A 19,808-nucleotide genomic window follows, 5' to 3' on the forward strand; every position below is an offset into this window, starting at 1 on the left:
GAAGAATGCAAATCAACAGAATACCAGCAAAGCAAATCCAGCAGCACACTAAGGATACCATTCACCATGACCAGGTGGGATTTACAGCAAGAACATAAGTGGATTAAATTAGCTTCCCAGGGCTGCTGTCACACAGTTATCACATGTTTCCAGCCATATACATCACTACAATAGAAATCAATGCAGACAGGCAATTTGGTGTCTGACTTCTGAGCACAATAAAACACAGTGAAGTGCCTTTGCTCTACTCTATGTTTAGAAGATTGCCTCCAGGAATAGTACTTTTCTCACATTTTGTTTGTAATTCCTTGGCATAATACTGCATACCTCACTGGTGACAGGAAGGATAAAAGATGCACAAAACCTGACTTAGCTAATGACCCACAGCATGCAAGGTAGCAGGCTTCCTGTTGAAGGATGCCTCCCTGTGGGAGCTGAAAAGGTAGACCCACCAGAGAAGTCCATGTTAATCCCTGGCAACTGTGAATGTGACCTCAAGTTAAGGATCATGAGATGACAGGATAATCCTGGATTACCTCAAGTGGGCCCTAAATGCCATCCCAAGTATCCTTAGAAGAGACAGAGGAGCAGACACAGAAATCAGGAGGGGGACAAGGACGAGGAGGAGGAGGAGGAGGAAAAGAGGCTACAGGAAGACAGACAGATGTAGCGATTACTGCAATGTGGCTGTATGGCCAAGAACGCTGGCATGGTCATCAGAAACTGGAAGAAGCGAGCAGCAGTCTCTCCTGGAGCTCTCTGAAGGTGCACAGCCCTGGCAAATGTGGGACTACTGGCCTCCCACACTGTGACAGAATACATTTCTGCTGCTGGAAATAAGATTTGCATGCAAGGCCCAGGAAATCAAGACCCCCCCCCCCCGTTGCCTGTTCTGTTCCTCTCCCAGGCTCCTGCACTGCAGTAAGTGACCCCACTACTCACCAGGTCTGACACCTAGTCGGCCACCTCAACCAGTGGGGATTATAGGCATGTCAGTACCAAGTACTGAGGGCTGGCGGCACGCCCCCCACAAGCTGAGTTCTTATGTGCACTATTTTTCCTTCACTTTAATCGCATAGAAGGCTTGAGACAAAACACCAGTGCTACCTCCCATTTTGCAGAATCGGGAACCTGAGGATTAGATAGGGGTTAAGTAACTTGCCCCGAGTTCTACAGGGCACCAACTGGGAGCCTGGAGAAAAGCCCAGGTGTACCTGAGTCCAAAGCCAAGAATGCTGCCTACTCCAGCACACTGACTCCTAGGGTGGTGGAGCTTGCTGCGCTCCTGTGCCTTGAGACATGGCCAAGTGGGAACAGCAAGTACATATCAGGAAGGGTACAAGCTGCGGTGCCAAACGCAAGGCACACTCAGCATACGGACAGTGCTGAATGGCCTGGCTTCACAAGCCAGGATAGTCTGCAGAGACAGTGTGGAGTCGCAAAGGGATCTCAGACCAAGTTAAGAAGCAGCCCCAGAAAAGGGCGGCTGGGGAGGGGAATAGGAATCAGTCAAGGGGAGGCAGGAGGCTGGTGTTCTGGAGACTGCGGTCACTGATGGAGCGCTCACTGCGGAAAGAAAAGGAGCAGGCCAATGCGAGCCAGGCAGATGGTGAGCACTGCAGAGGGGCCCGTGACAGGGTAACGGCCAGGCCCGGAGTCACCCTTCATCCTGGAGATGGCACGGCCTGCCCCACTGTCACCCGGGCGCCCCCACTGCCGGGGATTCTCTGCCCATGTGTGCCTGCCGACCATGGCAGCCCCGCTCAGTGCCACGTGCTCTGTGCAGTGCCCCAGCGCTGAGCTCGCATTGCGTCCTTGTGGCACCTCACCTCGCCTGGCTCTGCGTGTCCTAGCACCCTGGCACTGCAGGTATTCACTGGATGCGTACTACTCAGCGGTTGCTAGAGATGCAGGCGTGAGGTGGCAAGCGCTGTTGCCACCTTCCCTGTCCTGAAATTGCTGGAGAGGACAAGGCTCTCTGACTGCCAACTGCCTGCCTACAGCAGCATACTCTCCCAAAGCCATCTGTAGTACAAAGAAGCGCCTCAAATCAGAACTTCCTGTTTGGATAGCAAGACTTCAGGTCTGAGTGCAAAGCCTGCACTTGGTACGAAGCACGCGAACACCATCGGGGGGACCAAATGCGAGCTGTACTGTCTCCTCCTGTGTGCCAGCACTGCTTCTTGGGGACTGCAATCGCTTCACTAAAATACTTAATCTCAGATAATTCTCTGAGTCTTTGCTTAATGGACACGACAGGCAGGACTGTAGAAAAGCAGAAAAGAGCCCACAGAGACAAACCAGGGAGGGTACAGCCCTGGACTACTCCGGAAGTCCCTAACTTTAGGTGGGGAGGAGCCCGCTGAGCTGTTAAAACACACAACTTACAAGAAGTGGATATGAGAGAGAGAGAGACAGCCTATCAAGAATGTACCTTGTTGGTATCAGCAACACTGTTTTGTCGGGCATCAAAGATGACAAGTTTGTGTGACTGCGCATTAGCATCCATTATTGTCTGCAGGTACTTTTCATCCTCTTTGCAGCGTTTGTCACTGGGGCCCACCAGCGGCTGGCTGCAGCGGGTAATTGTTGCCTGACTTTCTGGATGAATCCATGATAACACCTAGTGTTTGGAACCAACAGATATCAGTACAGTCCCCAAAGCAGTACCTGCTCAAATTACTTGCTAGGAAAAGCAGTTTCTCCTGAAGATTCTCTTCAAAGCTGAGAGTGGATAGACTGATCACAGCACCGCAGTGGCTAAGGGACTCGATGCTCTGCTCAGGCTGAAACATGTCTGACCAGGTATGTTCTCATTAAACGCTATGATTCTAGGCAAAATAAAACCTAAGCCAAACTATCACTAGATTCTATCCCTATTTCTATTTGATTGACTAGTCTTATCTTGTCTTAATTAAAAAATAACCTTTTATCTCCACAATGACACATCTGGCAGGGTAAAGACAAAGTGTATACACAGTCTCTTGTCAAATCTGAAACTCTGTCACCAAATCTCCCGTTTTCCTCCAGGGACCCAGTGCCTGAGGGTCATATCACACGCAAATGCTGGGCAAATCCTCCCCTCCCTGGTGCCCACAATTGTTTAACAGTGCTCGCCCATGCAGCTGTAGCACTCCACTCAGCAGGACGTGAATGTATTTTCTCTCGCGTGATTTGGTGCAAGCACTGATGGAAACTATTACTGCAACAGCATGCTCTTGGCTGCTGCTCCTTTTCTGTACTAGGATTCAAGAGCGTGACTTAGAAACAGGAAACGATATAAGGGTGAGATAGAGCAAAAGGGAATGTCGACATATTTCTTGCAAATCACAGGTAAGTCCAAGCTTATGTTCTGCGGCGTCTGTGTGAGACAAAGGCTCACTAACGCACTGTACAGACCCAACTGGCCTTTCACACACGGCGATCCACCTGCTTCTGCCTCCTGAGCTCTGGGATTCCAGCTGTGCCCCACCCACTGGCTCTCTTCAGGTTTCTAACTTTATCTTTCTACTTTTCATCTTGTTCACTGGACTTTTTGTTGGCACCTAGCCATACTAGATCTACTGAAGTACAACATTTAGTAACAATGTTTATGACTTACGGGGACTCTGCCTTTTGCTCGGAAGGCTGCCACTTTCGACAGGTCATCATCTTTTACACTGGTTGGCACAACAATGACTGCAGGGTAGGTGGCACAGAGCTCATAGTTGCTGTTTATTTTGGATATTTTCCAGCTCTCATTTGGCAAGCCCTGCAGAATGGTAGAGGAAAAAAGAAGAGGGGGAAACATGCTTTTCCATTTTGATAAAATATTAAGCATGAATCACATTCACTTCCTAATTTTGGCTGTAACTTAAAAAAAGTCTGTGTCAAGAAAATAAGAATGTGCTAGAAGAAGTGGAAAAGCTCACAACACTCCAAGGAGTTCCCAGGCTCAAGAACACAGCGTTCTATCACGACAGTCCCACCACAGTCCCTAAACTGAACCCAAGACAGGAGCTTGGGACCTTCGGCACCACAAGCAGACCATCTCACAGAAGCCCTCTGGAAGCCCCTCCTGGAAGCTGCTGGCCTCTAGCCCTCCGCGCCCTCTGGAAGCAGATGAACAACTATGACAAGAGTCAAAATGCTGGCATAGGAGAAGAGGGACCCAGAAGATAGAGACATTACGCCCATGCACAACTCGCTGAACGTTTCTTCTCCTCTTTCTAACTATTTAGAAGAGATAAAAGATGTTTAACTATTATTTTCAGTTCAATCAGCAACATACTTTACCTGTCTCTTATATTCAGCAACTGGATCATAACCTTTCCAGCCATTAACTGGAAATTTTTCTTTATAGCTGAATGCAAATAGTGCCTGGATACAAAAACCACAAAACACATGTCAGTATTTATCCTATTCCACATGCCAAATATGACAGCTGTTCTTTCTGATATGAGCTGAATGTTTTAAGATTCCTATTTTAATCTGCACATTTTAAAGTAAAAAATTGGTAGCTTTTCTTAATCATTATGGAAAACTGACAAAATTTAAATAGTTTAATACTAGTTAGCAACATAGAAAGAGAGATAAAGGAAACCTCTGGGAAAAAATGACTAAACATGAAGTTATAGAACCACCACAACTGCACTAAAACAAAAAATCTTTACTTTGGTATACTTGCCTGGCCATTGGAAAGAGGAAATGCATATTTATCGAAGTTCTCAAATATCCCAAGTTTGCGCTGTTCCTCCTGCTTATAAGCAAGTCGCAAGTTCCTCATATCCTAGTAAGCAATTAGCAAAACTCAGTTACTCGCCATGCATTGAGCATCTATGAGTCACATACAATGGCATAAGTAAAATATGTATTCATTTCTCAATTTATGTTCCTTTTCTTATTAACAAAAATATCTTTACTGAGATTTAAAAAAAATCAAGGAAACTGGAATAAAGAGGACATATATGGCAGAAAAATCTTAAGAGAGATCAAAGAATAAGGTTTGTACAAAAAAGCTCTGTTATCAAGCCCTGTGGATACACTTAGGGAAGGTATGCCTTGGAATTGGTTGTATACTGTAAGCTGCCAAAAGAGCCAACTTTAAAATTCACATGACCTATAAACAGAATGTGGTGAAGACTGCCAATCCAGAGAGGCCTCCGTATCGCATAGGGACTGGCGCCCTCAGCGACATCCTTACAGCAACCTCATGATGACAAAATGCCTCCTAAATGCAAGCTGATGGGAAAGTCCCAAGCACATGCAGGCCAAAATGATGTCACTCGGCAGAACCCCGGCAGTGATGTCTTCCCAAGTCAAGATTTTGAGCACTGCCCTGAGCCTTTTTAAGCATGCGTCCCCTATGAGTTAAACACAAAAACCTCAGTCTTCTTTAACATTATATGAAATTGGGACATAAATATGACCACAAATAAATTAAAGCAGCAGCAATTTGGGAAGTGAAGAGGTTGTTGTTGTGACAGTATTTATAACAGCAAATGAACAACTCAAATGTCCATCAGTAGGGGCTATAACACAGCCAATAGAATGCCAGAGATTTTAATATCAGAAGCAGCTCTGTATATACTGATATAAAGGAATTCCAAGATACATTGTCAAGGACAAATAGAAAGGAACAGAACAGTACTTATACTACCATTTACATTTTCAAAGAAAGAGTAGACATACATGGTTTTCTGCACAAGGTGGTCTGCGAAGGCGTACATTAGGAATTAAGAAGTGTACTGCCTGCAGAGAGTATGACAGGGTGGCTGGGAGTTGGGACAGTGCTTTTTACTATCTATAGCTTTTGTACCCTCCAACTGTGTGCCACCTGTTAAAAAGTATACCCACACCTTATAAGACTCTTAGGCATGAGCCAAAGGGCCAGGAGCCTAACCTTAGTACCTCTAGGCCAGACAACATTTATATCAGCTGTCAGAAAATGCCCATCCTAACCATAAAAACATCCTAGTCAAACAGCCACAGGACACCTTCAAGAGCAGCGTAATTTCCTGCTGCACCCTCCATCCAAGCTGTCCTGGCTATGTACACACTCCCTGTTAGGGCTTTCCTGCTTCGCATTTCTGGGGAGAACAGCATTCCAAGACACGAGGCCCATGTGAAGAGGTCTTGTATTTGGTGGTGTGCATGCTCGGCATGGATGAGAGGATGGGCATGAGGCAAATATGAACCCCAAAAGGAAGCAGGAGTGTGAGGCAAGGGTGAGGTGAGGCTGGCTCAGGAGCAGCTGCCAAGGAAAGCAGGCAAGCTTAGCCATGTGTGGTCAGCCCAAGGAGAATATAAAACACCTGAGAATGATGAAGAGGGGACTGACAGCTTTTCAAAATCGCAGAAGCAACCAAGTCAGCCCTGTGCGTGGCATTCTGTGGGTGCTGGCCATGTTCTGGATGTGCAATTCTGCCTGAGAAGAACAACTGCCACAGAGTACCAAAAGTTGGCCCAGTAAGGCAGCCGGCTCATGGCCTGGAAAACTTTGTAGGGCCAGCAGAGCAGAGTGCTCTTCAGGGATTTGATCATAGGAAACGGATGGCTGGGAATGCAAATGCTGGTGGAGGAGGAGCCCTGATGATTATGTAGGCAGATTTCTCTCCTGGTACGTTACATGGGTTTTTAGTAAACTCTATTACCTGAGGTAAAGTCACTTAGAATAAAACATTCATTCAAGGAGCTTCTTAAGTGACTACTTTTTTTTGGTCTTTTTGAGACAAGGTTTCACCATGCAGTTGAGGCTGGCCTTAAAGTCACTTTGTAGCCCAGGCTGGTCTCAAACTCACAACAATCCTCCTGCTTCAGCCTCCTGAGTGCTGGGATTACAGGTTGTGTCACCATGCCCAGCCTTAAGTGACTACTTTTTATTTTTTATTTTTTTTGGCGGAACCAGGGATTGAACTCAGGCCCTTGCGCTTGCCGGGGAAGCGCTTATTCCACTGAAGCCATCTCCCCGGCCCCTTAAGTGACTACTTTTTATGAAAATTATCACACACATTTCTGCTTAACTTGCTAGGGAAAGATATAAAATAAATAAGCATAGCTCAAAGTGAAAATTGTAACACAATCAAGAAACTTCAATGACAGGCTTTAAAGAACCTTGCTGCTTCTTTAGAAAGGCTCTGACCATTCATTGTTCTGAAAAGTAATCTTGAAACAACGAACTGGAAAACAGTACTGATCTCTGCTTTCCACTTGGTTTCCCAGGGATGTAACAAACGATGTGGGCATTCAGGCTACACACCATGTTAATCAGAAATACTTTAACAGAAAATTACATTAATGGAATCTATGATGGTGAGATCTGAAGGAGCTGCTGTCCTAAAAACAGCTGGATTAGGAAGAGTAAGAGTTACTGTTACTGTCAAAGAGCAGGAAGGCTAAGCCTCAGAAAGCTCCAAGCTGATCACCCCCTCAGGTTTACATGGGTTTAGAGTCTACCTTGCACACGATCTCTATGCCGCAAGAATTGTCTCCGTGGCTCTGTGCTCCAATCTTCTCAACTCTGCTGATCACTCCAAGGGGTACATCAAGGACAAAGTGTGGGTCCTAGGTTCAAAAATGCAGATTAACGCCACTCCAGGTCATTCCACAGAGTCTCCTTCCTTTAAGTCTCTGCTGGATTAGGAAACATGCGTCTACGGTGGCATTTGCTTCTTGTCCCAGCTAAGAAACTGAAGTCTGAGGTACAGCACACCTTATGACGTTTAGGCTGCGACTACGGCAAACCTCCCCTCCAGGTTTAACTAATAAGCTTTGTGCTTGCGTATAAAATATGCTTGCAAATACGTCACATCAAAACTCACCCTCTGGTTGTGTCCGTGATTGACTTGCAGGAGACTGTTTACTTTCTTTTCTACTGGTTCCAAATCATTTTTAAAAATAAAACACTAAACAAACTCACCCTCTCTACATTTTTGAAGTACATCTTAAAGTCCGTCACTGTCAGGGTTCCGCTCACTGCTCCCATAAATGGGCAGATATACATGACATCTTTCACTGAAAGAAAAATATCAAAGTAGCAACTGCTGCTGTAGACTTGTGACTCAATAAATCTTAGCATGAGTTTCCAAATATATATATATGTGTGTGTGTGTGTGTGTGTGTGTGAGTCTAGTCTTCTAGGAATTCATTAGAAATTTAAAGTTTCATCATTTAACAGTCTGGTTGGCTACCTAATGAGGCTTCAAGGAAAGGCCTCATACTAAGTTACATTTTGTCATTTTTTTCCCAAGCAGTTAACATTTTCCCTGGGTGGTAAATTAATCATATTCAAAACATTAATTAAGCTCTGTAAAGACACTGAACTGCCATTTCATAAATTACCGATACTTAAAACTAATGAATGCTAAACACTGTCCTCTAATGCACCTCCAAGGGAAACTGCTTTAGAGATGACAAAAATTACAAGCACATTAATAAAGTGGAAAAAGCCACATTTCAGGGCTGGGAGTTTGGCTTAGTGGGAGAGTACTTGGCTCACACACATGAACTCCTAGGTTCTATCTCCAGAACCAGGGAAAAAAAGAGATGTGTTTCAAATTGCTGATCAACTTCATTATTAATTTTAATTTTCATTTTGCTATAAAAATACAACATTTTAAATTCCCACAAGTATTAAAAAGATCATATCTAGCCAGATGTGGTGGTGCACACCTGGAATCCCAGCACCCTGGGAGGCTGAGGCACACAGACCGCAAGTTCCAGCCCAGCTTGGACATCTCAGCAACTTAATGAGACCTTGTCTCAAAGTAAAAAATAAAAATAGAAAGGGCTAGGGGTGTAGCTCAGCATGAAGGCCCTGAGTTCAAGCCCTAGTATTGCAAAATAAAGAAGCGGGGGGCTCATCCTACATCTTCACGACTTTCCCTAAGTGTCACTCCATTGGGATGATACAAGTATACATAGCTATAGCCGAGTCCAAGCAGGACAGTTAAAGGGAATAAAGTTTGTCATTTGCCCAAGTTCTCAAAACATTCTTATCACAGTTTTCTACAACTCATTACAAAGTGAGTGTCTTCAGTTAAAGGGTTCTGGGTACAAATAGGCATAATTCTCGGCTACAAGCAGCATGTCAGTCATCAATATACCACTGCCTGATAAACGCTATAAAGCAATGTGAACACCACGTGATGAAGCACAGAAAAGCAGCAACTTAACCCAATAGGGAGGCACATGGACAGGGAGTAAGAGAAAAGAGAGAGAAGGGGGTAGGAGAGACAGCAAGTTGTTCGAGCTTGGTATGGATGCACCAAAAGGGGAAGTGAGGAGAATGACACGAGGCTAGAGAGACTGGTAGGGAGAGGATCAAAACATGTTTCGGTGAGACATTAAACATTATTATTCTCCTATCCTTAAAAGACAACAGACTAAGCAAAACACTGAACCACTATAAAAATCAGTATGGAGACTCCTCAGAGAACTACAAATAGAAATTCCATTCAGCCTAGCTCTTCTCTTCTGGGCATCTTCCCAAGCAAGGAGATCATATTATGATGAGACATGCATACCCATAGCTAAACACTGGAAATAGCCTCCACGCCCATGAATAGATGAATGGATAAAGAAAATGTGGTGTTCACATACAATGGAGAACTATAGACAATGTGGTAGTTTATCACCAGAGTACTACACAGCCACAAAGGACAAATGTGAATCAGCTGTAGGAAAATGGATGCATCTTGAGACCATAATACTACATGAAATATATCGGACATAGAAGGTTCAGTATTGCATGGCTTCTCTTATATGAAAAACACAAAGTATAAATAATTTAAAGAGTAAAAAAAAGACAAGTGATAGGAAACAGGGAGGTAGGCCTTCTGCAGATGGGGTGGGGATTGAAGGATGGACAGAGGGAGGAGAAGGAATAGCAGAAAGGATTATGATTCAATATGTATATGTACATGCACAAAGAACATACTCATTATGTAGCACAAGCATGTAATAATGAGAAAACAAAGTCACAATACAAAAGCATAGTGCCAGGCCTATGACAGACGGAAATGTCAAATGGAAAACAGCAGCATAAGGCTAGGAGGGGAACGAACGCTAAGCATATAGTTGTCACCATCTTCTCCTACACACAAAGCAATGGAAAATCACTTGAAGGTAGACTGATAAGTTAAAGATATAAAGCAACCAGGAAAGGAATTATAGCTACTATGTAAACATAAAGATAAAATGGAATCACAAAAGTATTCAATTAAGCCGACAGATCTCAGAAAAAGAGAAAACAAATATCAAAGCAATGAAATTAAATCTAACTATATCAATATTTATATAACATGTAAATAATCTAAAAACCCAACTCAGATGTACAGATTATCAGATTAAAGACAAAAGCAAGACTCAACTACATATAGCAAAAAAAGGAAATCTACCTTAAATATAAGAGTAAAAGTAATTTGGAATTCAGAAGATGAAAATAGACATGTCACACTAATCCTAATTAAAAGAGCTAGTTGCAGTGGCACATGCCTTTAACTACAGCACTCTGGAGGCTGAGGCAGGAAGATCACCTTGAGTTCCAGGTTAGGCTTAGCTTCTTACTGAGTTTATGGTCACCCTGAAGTACACAGTGAGATCCTGTCTTAAAACACTAACTAAAAAAAAAAAAAAAAAAACACTAACTTAACTAAATAAATAAATGGGAAGCTATAACATCTATAAAAATATCAGATAAAAGTAGATTTCTGAGCAAAGAATATTGCCAGGAATAAAGGTCAGAACATACAATCATTCTAAGCATTTACATCCTAATACAAAATATCAAGATACAGTAGATGAAACAAAACTGATAGAACTACAATGAGAAAGAGACAAACCTACAACTATAATCACACTTTTGAAATACCTCACGTAATAACTGAGAGAAGAAGACAGAAATAAGGCAACAGAAGATTTGAATACCATTAAAAAACCACTTGTCAACCATATTTTATCAATCCCATCAATAACAGCAGGGTACATTCTTTTCAGGTGTACTCAGACAACTTACCCAGATAGACTATATTTTAGGCAATAATACAAGTCTTGATAAATATTAAAATATTAAAAGATGCAGAGGGGCTGGGGAGATGGCTCAGTGGACTAAGCACTTCCCTGGCAAGCGCAAGGGCCTGAGTTCAATCCCCAGTTCCGCAAAAAAAAAAAAAAAAAAGATGCAGACACAACTACAAACACACTAAGCCACCTTATCTTTGACAAAGGGGCAAATATGTTCACTGGAAGAAAGAAAGCCTCTTTAACAAACTGTGCTGGAGACACTGGCTTTCAATATGCTGAAAAATAAAACTAGATTAATGTCTATCACCATGCACTAAAGTAAAAATGGAATAAAGATTTAAATATTAAAACAGAAACACTAAATCTACTGGAAGAGAAAGTAGATAGATTTCTGGAAGACATAGGGGTAGGCAGAAAGTTCATGATCAAAAACCAAACTGCACGGGAAATACTTCAAAGCATCAACAACTGGGATCTCATCCTATTGAAAAGTTTTTGCATTTCAAATCACCAACAGTAAAAAGAAAACCTACAAGTTGGGAGAAAATCTTAGCCTGCGGTCCCTTATGCAAAGGACTTCTACCTAGAACATATAAAGAATTGAAAAAAAAAATCAGGCCCTCAAAATTAAACCCCAATCCAGAAATGGACATTTGAGATGAATACACACTTCTCAGAGGAAGAAATACAAATGGCAAATAAATACATGAAAAAAATGTTCCATAGTACTGGTGATTTGAGAAATGCACATTAAAACAACATTGAGATTCCCTCTCACCCTAGGAAGAAAGGCTGGTTATCAAGAAATCAATTAATAACAAATTCTGGAGAGGCTGTGGAGAAAAAGGAATCTGTCTCCACTGTCGATGGGAGTGTAGACTGGTACAAGGACTGTGGAAATAAGTGTCAAGATTCCTCAAAAAATCCTCCTCGGTATTTTTTCAGAAGAATCAATAACATCATACCACAGTTATACATGTGCACCCATGTTTACAGCAGCACAAATTGTCATTGTTAAATCTTGGAAACAACCAAAATGCCCATGTACTGAGGAATGCATAAAAAAAAAGATGTGTTGTTTTTATACAATGGACTACTACTGAGCTATAAAGAAAGATAAACTCAAGGCTTTTATAGGTAAATGGATACAACTAGAGGCTGTACTCATAAGTGAAATAAATCAGACCCACATGTGTAAACATCATATTGTCTCCCTAGTATAAGAACCTGAGGGCCGGCGAGACAGCTCAGTGGACTAAAGGGTTGGCTTCTAAAGCTTAGGCAAGCACAGGGACCGCGATTCAATCCCCAGCACCACATACCACACCAACTTCACCCTCAGGGTGGGCTGAGCCACTCAGCCTGAGTCCCTAGTGGTGGCATAATGGCGCATGCCTGTAATCCCATTGCTGGAGAGGCTGAAAACAAGAGGATCACTGTGAGTCCAAGCTGCATAGTGAGATCCTGTAACAACCAAATACATTTTTTAAAAAAGGATGAAATGCATACAGTTTTGTTAAAATTTCTCCCTTTATTTGGGGCTTCAGGGATGGCTCAGTAGAATAAGCACTTCCCTGGCAAGCACAAGGGCCTGAGTTCAATCCCCGGTTCTGCCGAGAGAGAGAGAGAGAGAGAGAGAGAGAGAGAGAGAAAAGAAAAAGAACCTGAAAGATTAAATAAAACCTAAAAGGTATAATAGATATAGTAAAAGAAAAGAAAATGCTCAAGAGGAGAGAACAATTGGGATGCGGGAAAGGAGAAAAGAAAAAAGGAATGGGGGCAAAAAGCATATATATATAGGATAACTAGGATAATTGTACTACTAATTTCTACTGTGTTTTTCAAAGAGTAAAAAGAAAAACAAAGGCAAAAACAAATAGGAAAAACTAAGAAACTAACATACAACAATACATATGGTACAGAATATCAAAACAAGAATAAAAAATTAACAGTGGTTGTTATATATTTTTATCATCAAATCCGTAGCTCAGACTAACAGATATACATATGCAAGATCAATCAAATAATTACACATTCATGCTTGCTTTCAATAAACCTTAACTCTTTTTTGAAGGGAGCAGTTATTGCTTAAAATTTTTATTTTGTCTGATTTTACATGCATATACCTTATAATCTGAGCAACTACTTTGAAGGCAACAACGTACAATTTAACAACCATGGTTGAATTCTTATCATCTTGTTTTTTAAATTATGCATTGTTTCTAATATTTTATCTGTTTTTATTCTCTTTAAAAAAATAAAAATATGACTTTTTTTGTGTGTGGAACCGGGGATTGAACTCAGGCCCCTGCGCTTGCCAGGAAGCAGTTATTCTACTGAGCCATCTCCCTGGCCGGACTTTTTCTAAAAAGTTATTAGAACATGTTTGAAATAGATAATGATTACATTCATTGTAGGAAATTGATACATGTACATAACACACCTCAATTCAAAGAGTATGATTTCATAACATGAATGAAATATGAATCAATAACAGAAGAAATTTTTAAAAACTCACAACTATGTGAAAATTAAACAGTCCTAAACAACCTAAAAGTCAAAGAAGTCAAAAGGAGAACTGGAAAGTATTTGGAGCCGAATGAAAATGAACACACATCATAATCAATGAGATGCTGCTAAAATGGCATGTCTAGGAACATCTACAGGCCTAGACTGGAAAAGAACACAGGTGTCAAATCAATGACCACAGCCTCTATCTCAAGAAAGTAGAATAAGAAGGAATTAAACTTCAAATAACTACACGATGTGAAACAATAAACATCAGAGTGAAAATGATGAGAAAAAAGCAATTGAACCACACGTAGATTCTTTGAGAGGATGAATGAAATGATAAACCTCTAGCCAGCCTGATGAGGGGGAAAATGAGACTCGCGGTGCCCTTAGGGATCCTACAGATAGTAAATGAATAATAAGGGCACACACTCGATGGCTTCTGGACAACTCAGATGAAAGAGGCAAAGTTCTAGGAAGACAAGTTAGTAAAACTTATTTGAGAAAAAGCAGACAAGCTAAAGAATCCAATAGCTACTAAAGACACTGCAACTAAAAACGTCCTACCAAGAAAACTCCAGGTCCAGGTGGCTTGGCTTCTACTACAGAACTGAGGAAGACAGAATCCTCAATTTCTTCTAGGAAACAGCACTGCTCTAATATCAAAACCTGAGGAAGCCATTATAAGAAAACGAGAGACCAGTGTGTATCATAAAAATGGATGCAAATCTTCAAAACAAAACTTTAATCAATCAAATCTAACATGTAAAAAGGATAATTCATAATAAGTAGAGTTTATTCTGGCAATGGAAGAGTCAAACAGGATGTGATATCCACAAGGTATTATAAACAAATCAAGAAAAATCACATTATATTAATTGATAAAGAAAATACATTTGAGAAAATCTAGTGTGCATTTCTAATTTCTTAAGAAAATGCTTTGCAAACTAGACATAGAAGGGAACTTTCTCAACATAATAAATGACATCCACGAAAAACAGGTAACATCATACATAACAGTGAAAATCTGAAAGCTTTCTGAAGATCGGCAACAAGACTAGCATGTTCTCTCTTACCTTTAACATTATACAGAAGTTCTAAGCATAAAAGAGAAAGGGATGTAGAGATCTGAAGATTGGAAAAGAAAACCTGGGATGACTGTACACTGCAGGTGGAAATGTGGAATGGAACGGCCACTTGGCAAAATCATTGATCACTTTCTTAAGAAGTGCTATGTTGCTCAGCACAGTGACACATGCCTACAATGCTGGTACTCTGGCAAGCTCAAGACAGGAAGATTTCAAGGTCAAGTGCAGCCTGGGCTACTTAGCAACTTAGCAAGATCCTGTCTTAATATTTAAAAAGTTAACCAAGGGTGGGGATGCAGCTCAGTGCAAAGGTCCCGAGTTCAATCTCTAGTATAACAACAAAGTACTTACATGTATACCTACCATATGTCTCTGACCTTCACTCCCAGGCATTCAACCAAAAGAGAAGGAAATACATGTCCACACACTTGTGCATAAATGCGCATAGCAGCTTTATTTAAAGTAGCCAAATAGTCTTGCCCATCTTGCAAGATGGCGGGCTAAAAAATTGAGAAGCCAGACACTAAAGAGAAGAAACCCAAAGCCAAGAAGTCTACTGCCAGTGACACTGGTACAAAAGGTAAGGTGAAGGCAAAAAAGTCCAAGAAGGGGCAGTCCCATGGCAGCCGAAATCCTGTCCTGGTTAGAGGACTTGGTACATACTCCTGATCTGCTATGTATTCCAAGAAGGCTTTATACAAGAGAAAGTACACAGCTGCTAAATCAAAAGTTGAGAAGAAAAAGGAGAAAGTTATTGCTACGATCACAAAACCAGTCGGTGGAGACAAGAATGGCAGTACCCAGGTGGTTAAGCTTTGAAAAATGCCTAGATACTCCCCTACTAAAGATGTACCCGAAAGCTCTTGAGCCACAGCAAGAAACCCTTCAGTCAGCATGTGCGGAAACTTCGAGCTAGCATCACTCCCGGCACCATCTTGATCATCCTCACCGGGCGTCACAGAGGCAAGAGAGTGGCCTTCCTGAAGCAGTTGGCCAGTGGCTTGCTACCTGTGACTGGGCCTCTTCGCCTTGTGTTCCTCTACGAAGAACACACCAGAAAGTTGTCATTGCCACGTCTACAAAAATTGATATCAGCAAAGTGAAAATCCCCAAACGCCTCACTGATGCTTACTTCAAGAAGCAGCAACTTCAGAAACCCAGATAACCACCAGGGGGACATCTTCAACACCAAGAAAGAGAAACCAGATTTTAGAGCAGCACAAGGTGGATCAGAAAGCAGTGAACTCATAGATTTTAGCAAAAATCAAAGCTGCTCCTGAGCTCCGGGACTATCTGCGATCCATTTTTGCCCTGACAAATGGAATTTATCTTCATAAATTAGTGCTCGAAATTTGTAAGAACCTAATTAAATAATTGATACATTAAAAAAATAAAGTAGCCAAATAGCAGAAACCCAAACATCCAAAATCAGATGAATAGGTAAACTGTATCTACACGCTGAAATATTCATTGGCAATGAAAATGAATGGTAACCCACGCCACATATGGACAAATTAAAATAATTATTTGATTGGAGGAAGTCAGACCAAAACCACGCTCTATTATTTTATTGGTGTAAAACACTAGAAAATAGAACTAGCTGCTATGGTTTGAAAACATATGACTTCCAAAAGGCTCGCTATTGCAGTTTCAGTTGCTGATGGGCCTCTGGGAAGGGAAGGCTCATGGGGGCTCTGTGGTGTCATCATTTGATGGCATTACTGGGCAGCAACAGAAACCAGTGCGGCTAGCTGACGGATCGGATCGTGGTGCATGACCTCGGGGGCTCTGCTGACACTCACCCCCTCCCACAACACACTCTGACTCCTTTCCTGCTCTCACTGCTTGCTGCCTGCCATGAGGTAAGTAGTTTGCTTTGGCCATGCCCCCCACCCCACAATGAAGTTTCCGCCTTGCCACAGGCCTAAAGGCAATGCAGCCAGCTGACCACAGATGGAAATCACTGAAAGCCTGAACCCCAGTAAAGCCTTCCTCCTTTAAGGAGTTGTTTTCAGGTATCTGGTCACATCAGGGGAAAGCTCACTAGCACACTCTCGTCTGCAGTGCTTGAGGAAGACGAGAATGCACACGACGAGGGGTTTACCCAGGAGCACAAAGGAACTGCTGAGGGGTGATGGATATATTCATTGCCTTAACTGTGCCAGTGGTTTCCCAGGGATAGCCTACGTCAAAGCTTCCTGTTCTGACAATGACAAAATGAAATGATACTCCACAGGGGAGTACTTCACGTTACAATGACCTACTTTAGTACTGTGCCTCCAGGAACATACTTTATTTAAAAGTAGGGGTTAATTTACTTGCCCTTTGCAAGCCACTGGAGGAATTAAAAACATATTTAGACGGCTTACGGATGTGCAGATGTCCTTAACATACAACTGAAAGATATTTCCGATGCCTGCGAGAGGAACAGCCAGGCGGGAGCTTCCCTCTCCCAGAGCAGCATTTTCAGAGTGAAGGGAGAAGCACACAGGAAAGAGCACCAGGCCCACATCTGGTCCACTAAAGCCTTTTCTTCTTACTGAGAAAACTGAGATCCTCGAGGCCAAGCTCTTGTTTGTTTTTCTTTTAGTGGCACCAGGGACTGAACTTGAGACCTTACACTTGCCAGGCAGGCGCTTTTGCTGCTGAGCTATCTCCCTGGCCCAAGTCTAAGCTTTTAGAACACTCCCTGCTAACTCAAAATGGGAGTCTGGAGCACAAAGACTGATTAATCATGTCTATCAGCAGTAATCTCCTCTAAGTGGACTTGGGTCCACTGATACAGATAGAAATAAAGTGACACAGCCCCTCTTCACACTGCACACTGAAATCTTTGTGGCTTATTGTCCACTGGGGAAGCAGGGTCAGGCATATTTTGCTCTGCACTTTATTAAACAGCATGGGGCTGGGCTGGAATACCCAAAGAAGCACCAGCCAGAGACACGAGAGGGGCATCAGGAGAGAAGCAGGGCCCAAAGCCGAGGAAAGAAAGAAGTTGAGAGCCCTGAATGGATAACCAAGAATGGATAAGTCCAGAGCCACAGAGGGGGATATTCAGCAGTAGCTGGAGGCTCTGGTAGCAGGACTCCAATGCTCTTGGTACAAGATGACCATCTTCTGAGACCAAGCACAGAGCTTTGGAAGGGACTCTGGAGAAGGAACTACTCTGCCTAGCAAAGCAGACTGTCCCATCTAGCCCAACTGATGAAATAAGAAGATGGCACCAAGCTGCTCCACCCACCCACTCACCACACCACCTACCGCCTCCTGAAATGCCTGCTAAGCTACCATGGAGGGATCTGGGAGCCCTCATGACACCATCTTTATGACGCAGGATGGCAGCACATGTCCATTGCTTGCAGTAAAATTGTAATTTTTTGAATCCCATAAGCCATTAAAATTTCTTTGCCACGTTCTCAAAACTTATTAAAATATGATGTGGTTCTTCTGCCAATGCATTTTCCTCATAGTGAAGGGCTCCAACAAGGCAGTGAACTGATATTACACTTTGTATCTAGTTGTTCTCAGCTCATGAGGAAAATTTGGGCCTCCGCTGATAATACTCAACTATAATTAATCCAACACTTAACTGCAGCTTAACGAAACCCCTACAATCTTCTATCCCTTAAGGTTATGATAACACTAGAGAAAGGAATTGGCCTAGTCTATCTGCTCCCTACTTAAATTGATCTGCCTGATCTCCGGAGTACACAACACCCATGCTCACTCACAAAATACCATTTCATTTTCAAAATCTCCATAAGCAAAGTGTACATAACAAACTTACCAATGGCCTTAATTGATTCTCCTGGAACAAGTGATGCTTCTTCCATCTGTGCCAGCTTATTTCCATCCCTTAGAGCCTGCCAAAACCAAATGGGAGTCAATCTCTCATTCCATCTGTAGATCTGAGAAGAATTTTGGTGTTCTGTGCTCTCTATAGGGGTAGAGGAGTGTGCAAAATGCAACCTCCCCTTCAAAGACAACTCTCAAAGCTCAGCATCACAGGACATCATGCTGCATGTTCTAGCAGAGGGTTACAACATATTTACATTTCACAGTTAGAAAGCATTAATACAGAAATGGCTTGACATGACAGATACTGTAATCATAACACACACAGCTATTAAACAATGCCTCCAGAGTTTAGAAAGGTCAGATAAAGGTTACCTTCTGAGCATGAAACTAATACAAACAAAAATATCAGAGTTAGGTAATTAGCTAAGTCTAAAAATGACCCAGCCTAGGAGGCCATTTGGGTAATCTCCAAGTTTAATGAAAATACCCTGAGAATAGTCTCAGGACAGTGGCTAGGAATTGCTCTTGGCTCCGGTGCTGCAGCTCACTCACATGTGGGCTCAGACACAGAAAATGTGTGTCCGGGGACAAGGAGAGCAGGCTCGTCACCGTTAGCTGCTCCTGGCCATGAGAGTATGCTCTCATCGGGCAGACAAGAGTAGGCTGAGCACCCCTAGTCTCCAAATCCCCAATCTCAAATGCTCCAAAATAAAAAACTTTTTGAGTACTGACAATATACCACCACGGGAAATTCTACTCCTGACCTCACATGTCAGGTGGAAGTGAAAACACTAAGTGCACTGAATAAAATTTCCCTCACGCTGTGTGCACAAGGTATAGACAAAAAACTTTTTTTTGGGTATTGGGAATCAAACTTAGGACCTAGCACTTGCCAGGAAGCACTGTGCCGCTGAGCTCTATCCCCAGCCCAAATTTCATGCTTAGACTTGGGTCCCATTCAAGAGATTTCAATATGTACATGTAAATATTCCAAAAATTTGAGAAAAAGCCAAAGTCTGAAATATTTGTGGTCCTAAGCAGTTTAGATAAAGGATGCTAACCTCTGCCCTAGTTTCTACTGTGGAAGAGTATGCGCATAAGTGAGCTCTCAGGCAAATTCACTTTTGGACAATTACTCACTACAAAAACAGCTAATGACTTACTAGATTTGCAGGGTACAACGATACTAGGAGAAGGATATCTCGGACAGCTGGAACACTGTGTGCCCACATTTCTAAATGAGCGGACTGTCATTGTAGCCTGATGGCAAGTCTCTTGGAACCTCAGTTGGACAGTGTTAGGTAACTCAGGAAAGGTTTGAAAGTGCTGTGCTTCAGTGCCAAAGCTAGGGACTGAGTCTGCACTGCAGGCCTCTTCCAAGGTCCTGCCACCCTGTGAGATGCTACCAAG

At 42.4% G+C, this 19,808-nt stretch overlaps 1 protein-coding gene across 6 annotated transcripts in view; it reads right to left on the reverse strand.

The window, feature by feature from the left end:
- Mtmr1 (myotubularin related protein 1) overlaps positions 1-19,808 on the reverse strand; it is an 86,371-nt gene that overhangs the window by 31,756 nt on the left and 34,807 nt on the right. For all 6 annotated transcript variants that reach the window (XM_023706277.1, XM_004646007.1, XM_023706278.1 and 3 more), the window contains 7 exons: positions 18,388-18,463; positions 7,898-7,992; positions 7,435-7,542; positions 4,667-4,768; positions 4,276-4,359; positions 3,602-3,751; positions 2,435-2,623 (listed from right to left, as the gene is read on the reverse strand). In XM_023706277.1, the coding sequence (XP_023562045.1) occupies positions 2,435-2,623; positions 3,602-3,751; positions 4,276-4,359; positions 4,667-4,768; positions 7,435-7,542; positions 7,898-7,992; positions 18,388-18,463 (804 nt within the window). The remainder of the gene's footprint in view (positions 1-2,434; positions 2,624-3,601; positions 3,752-4,275; positions 4,360-4,666; positions 4,769-7,434; positions 7,543-7,897; positions 7,993-18,387; positions 18,464-19,808) is intronic.

The sequence above is a fragment of the Octodon degus genome, unplaced genomic scaffold, assembly GCF_000260255.1.
Source record: "Octodon degus isolate 3935 unplaced genomic scaffold, OctDeg1.0 scaffold00249, whole genome shotgun sequence".
In the NCBI taxonomy this organism is placed as follows: domain Eukaryota; kingdom Metazoa; phylum Chordata; class Mammalia; order Rodentia; family Octodontidae; genus Octodon; species Octodon degus.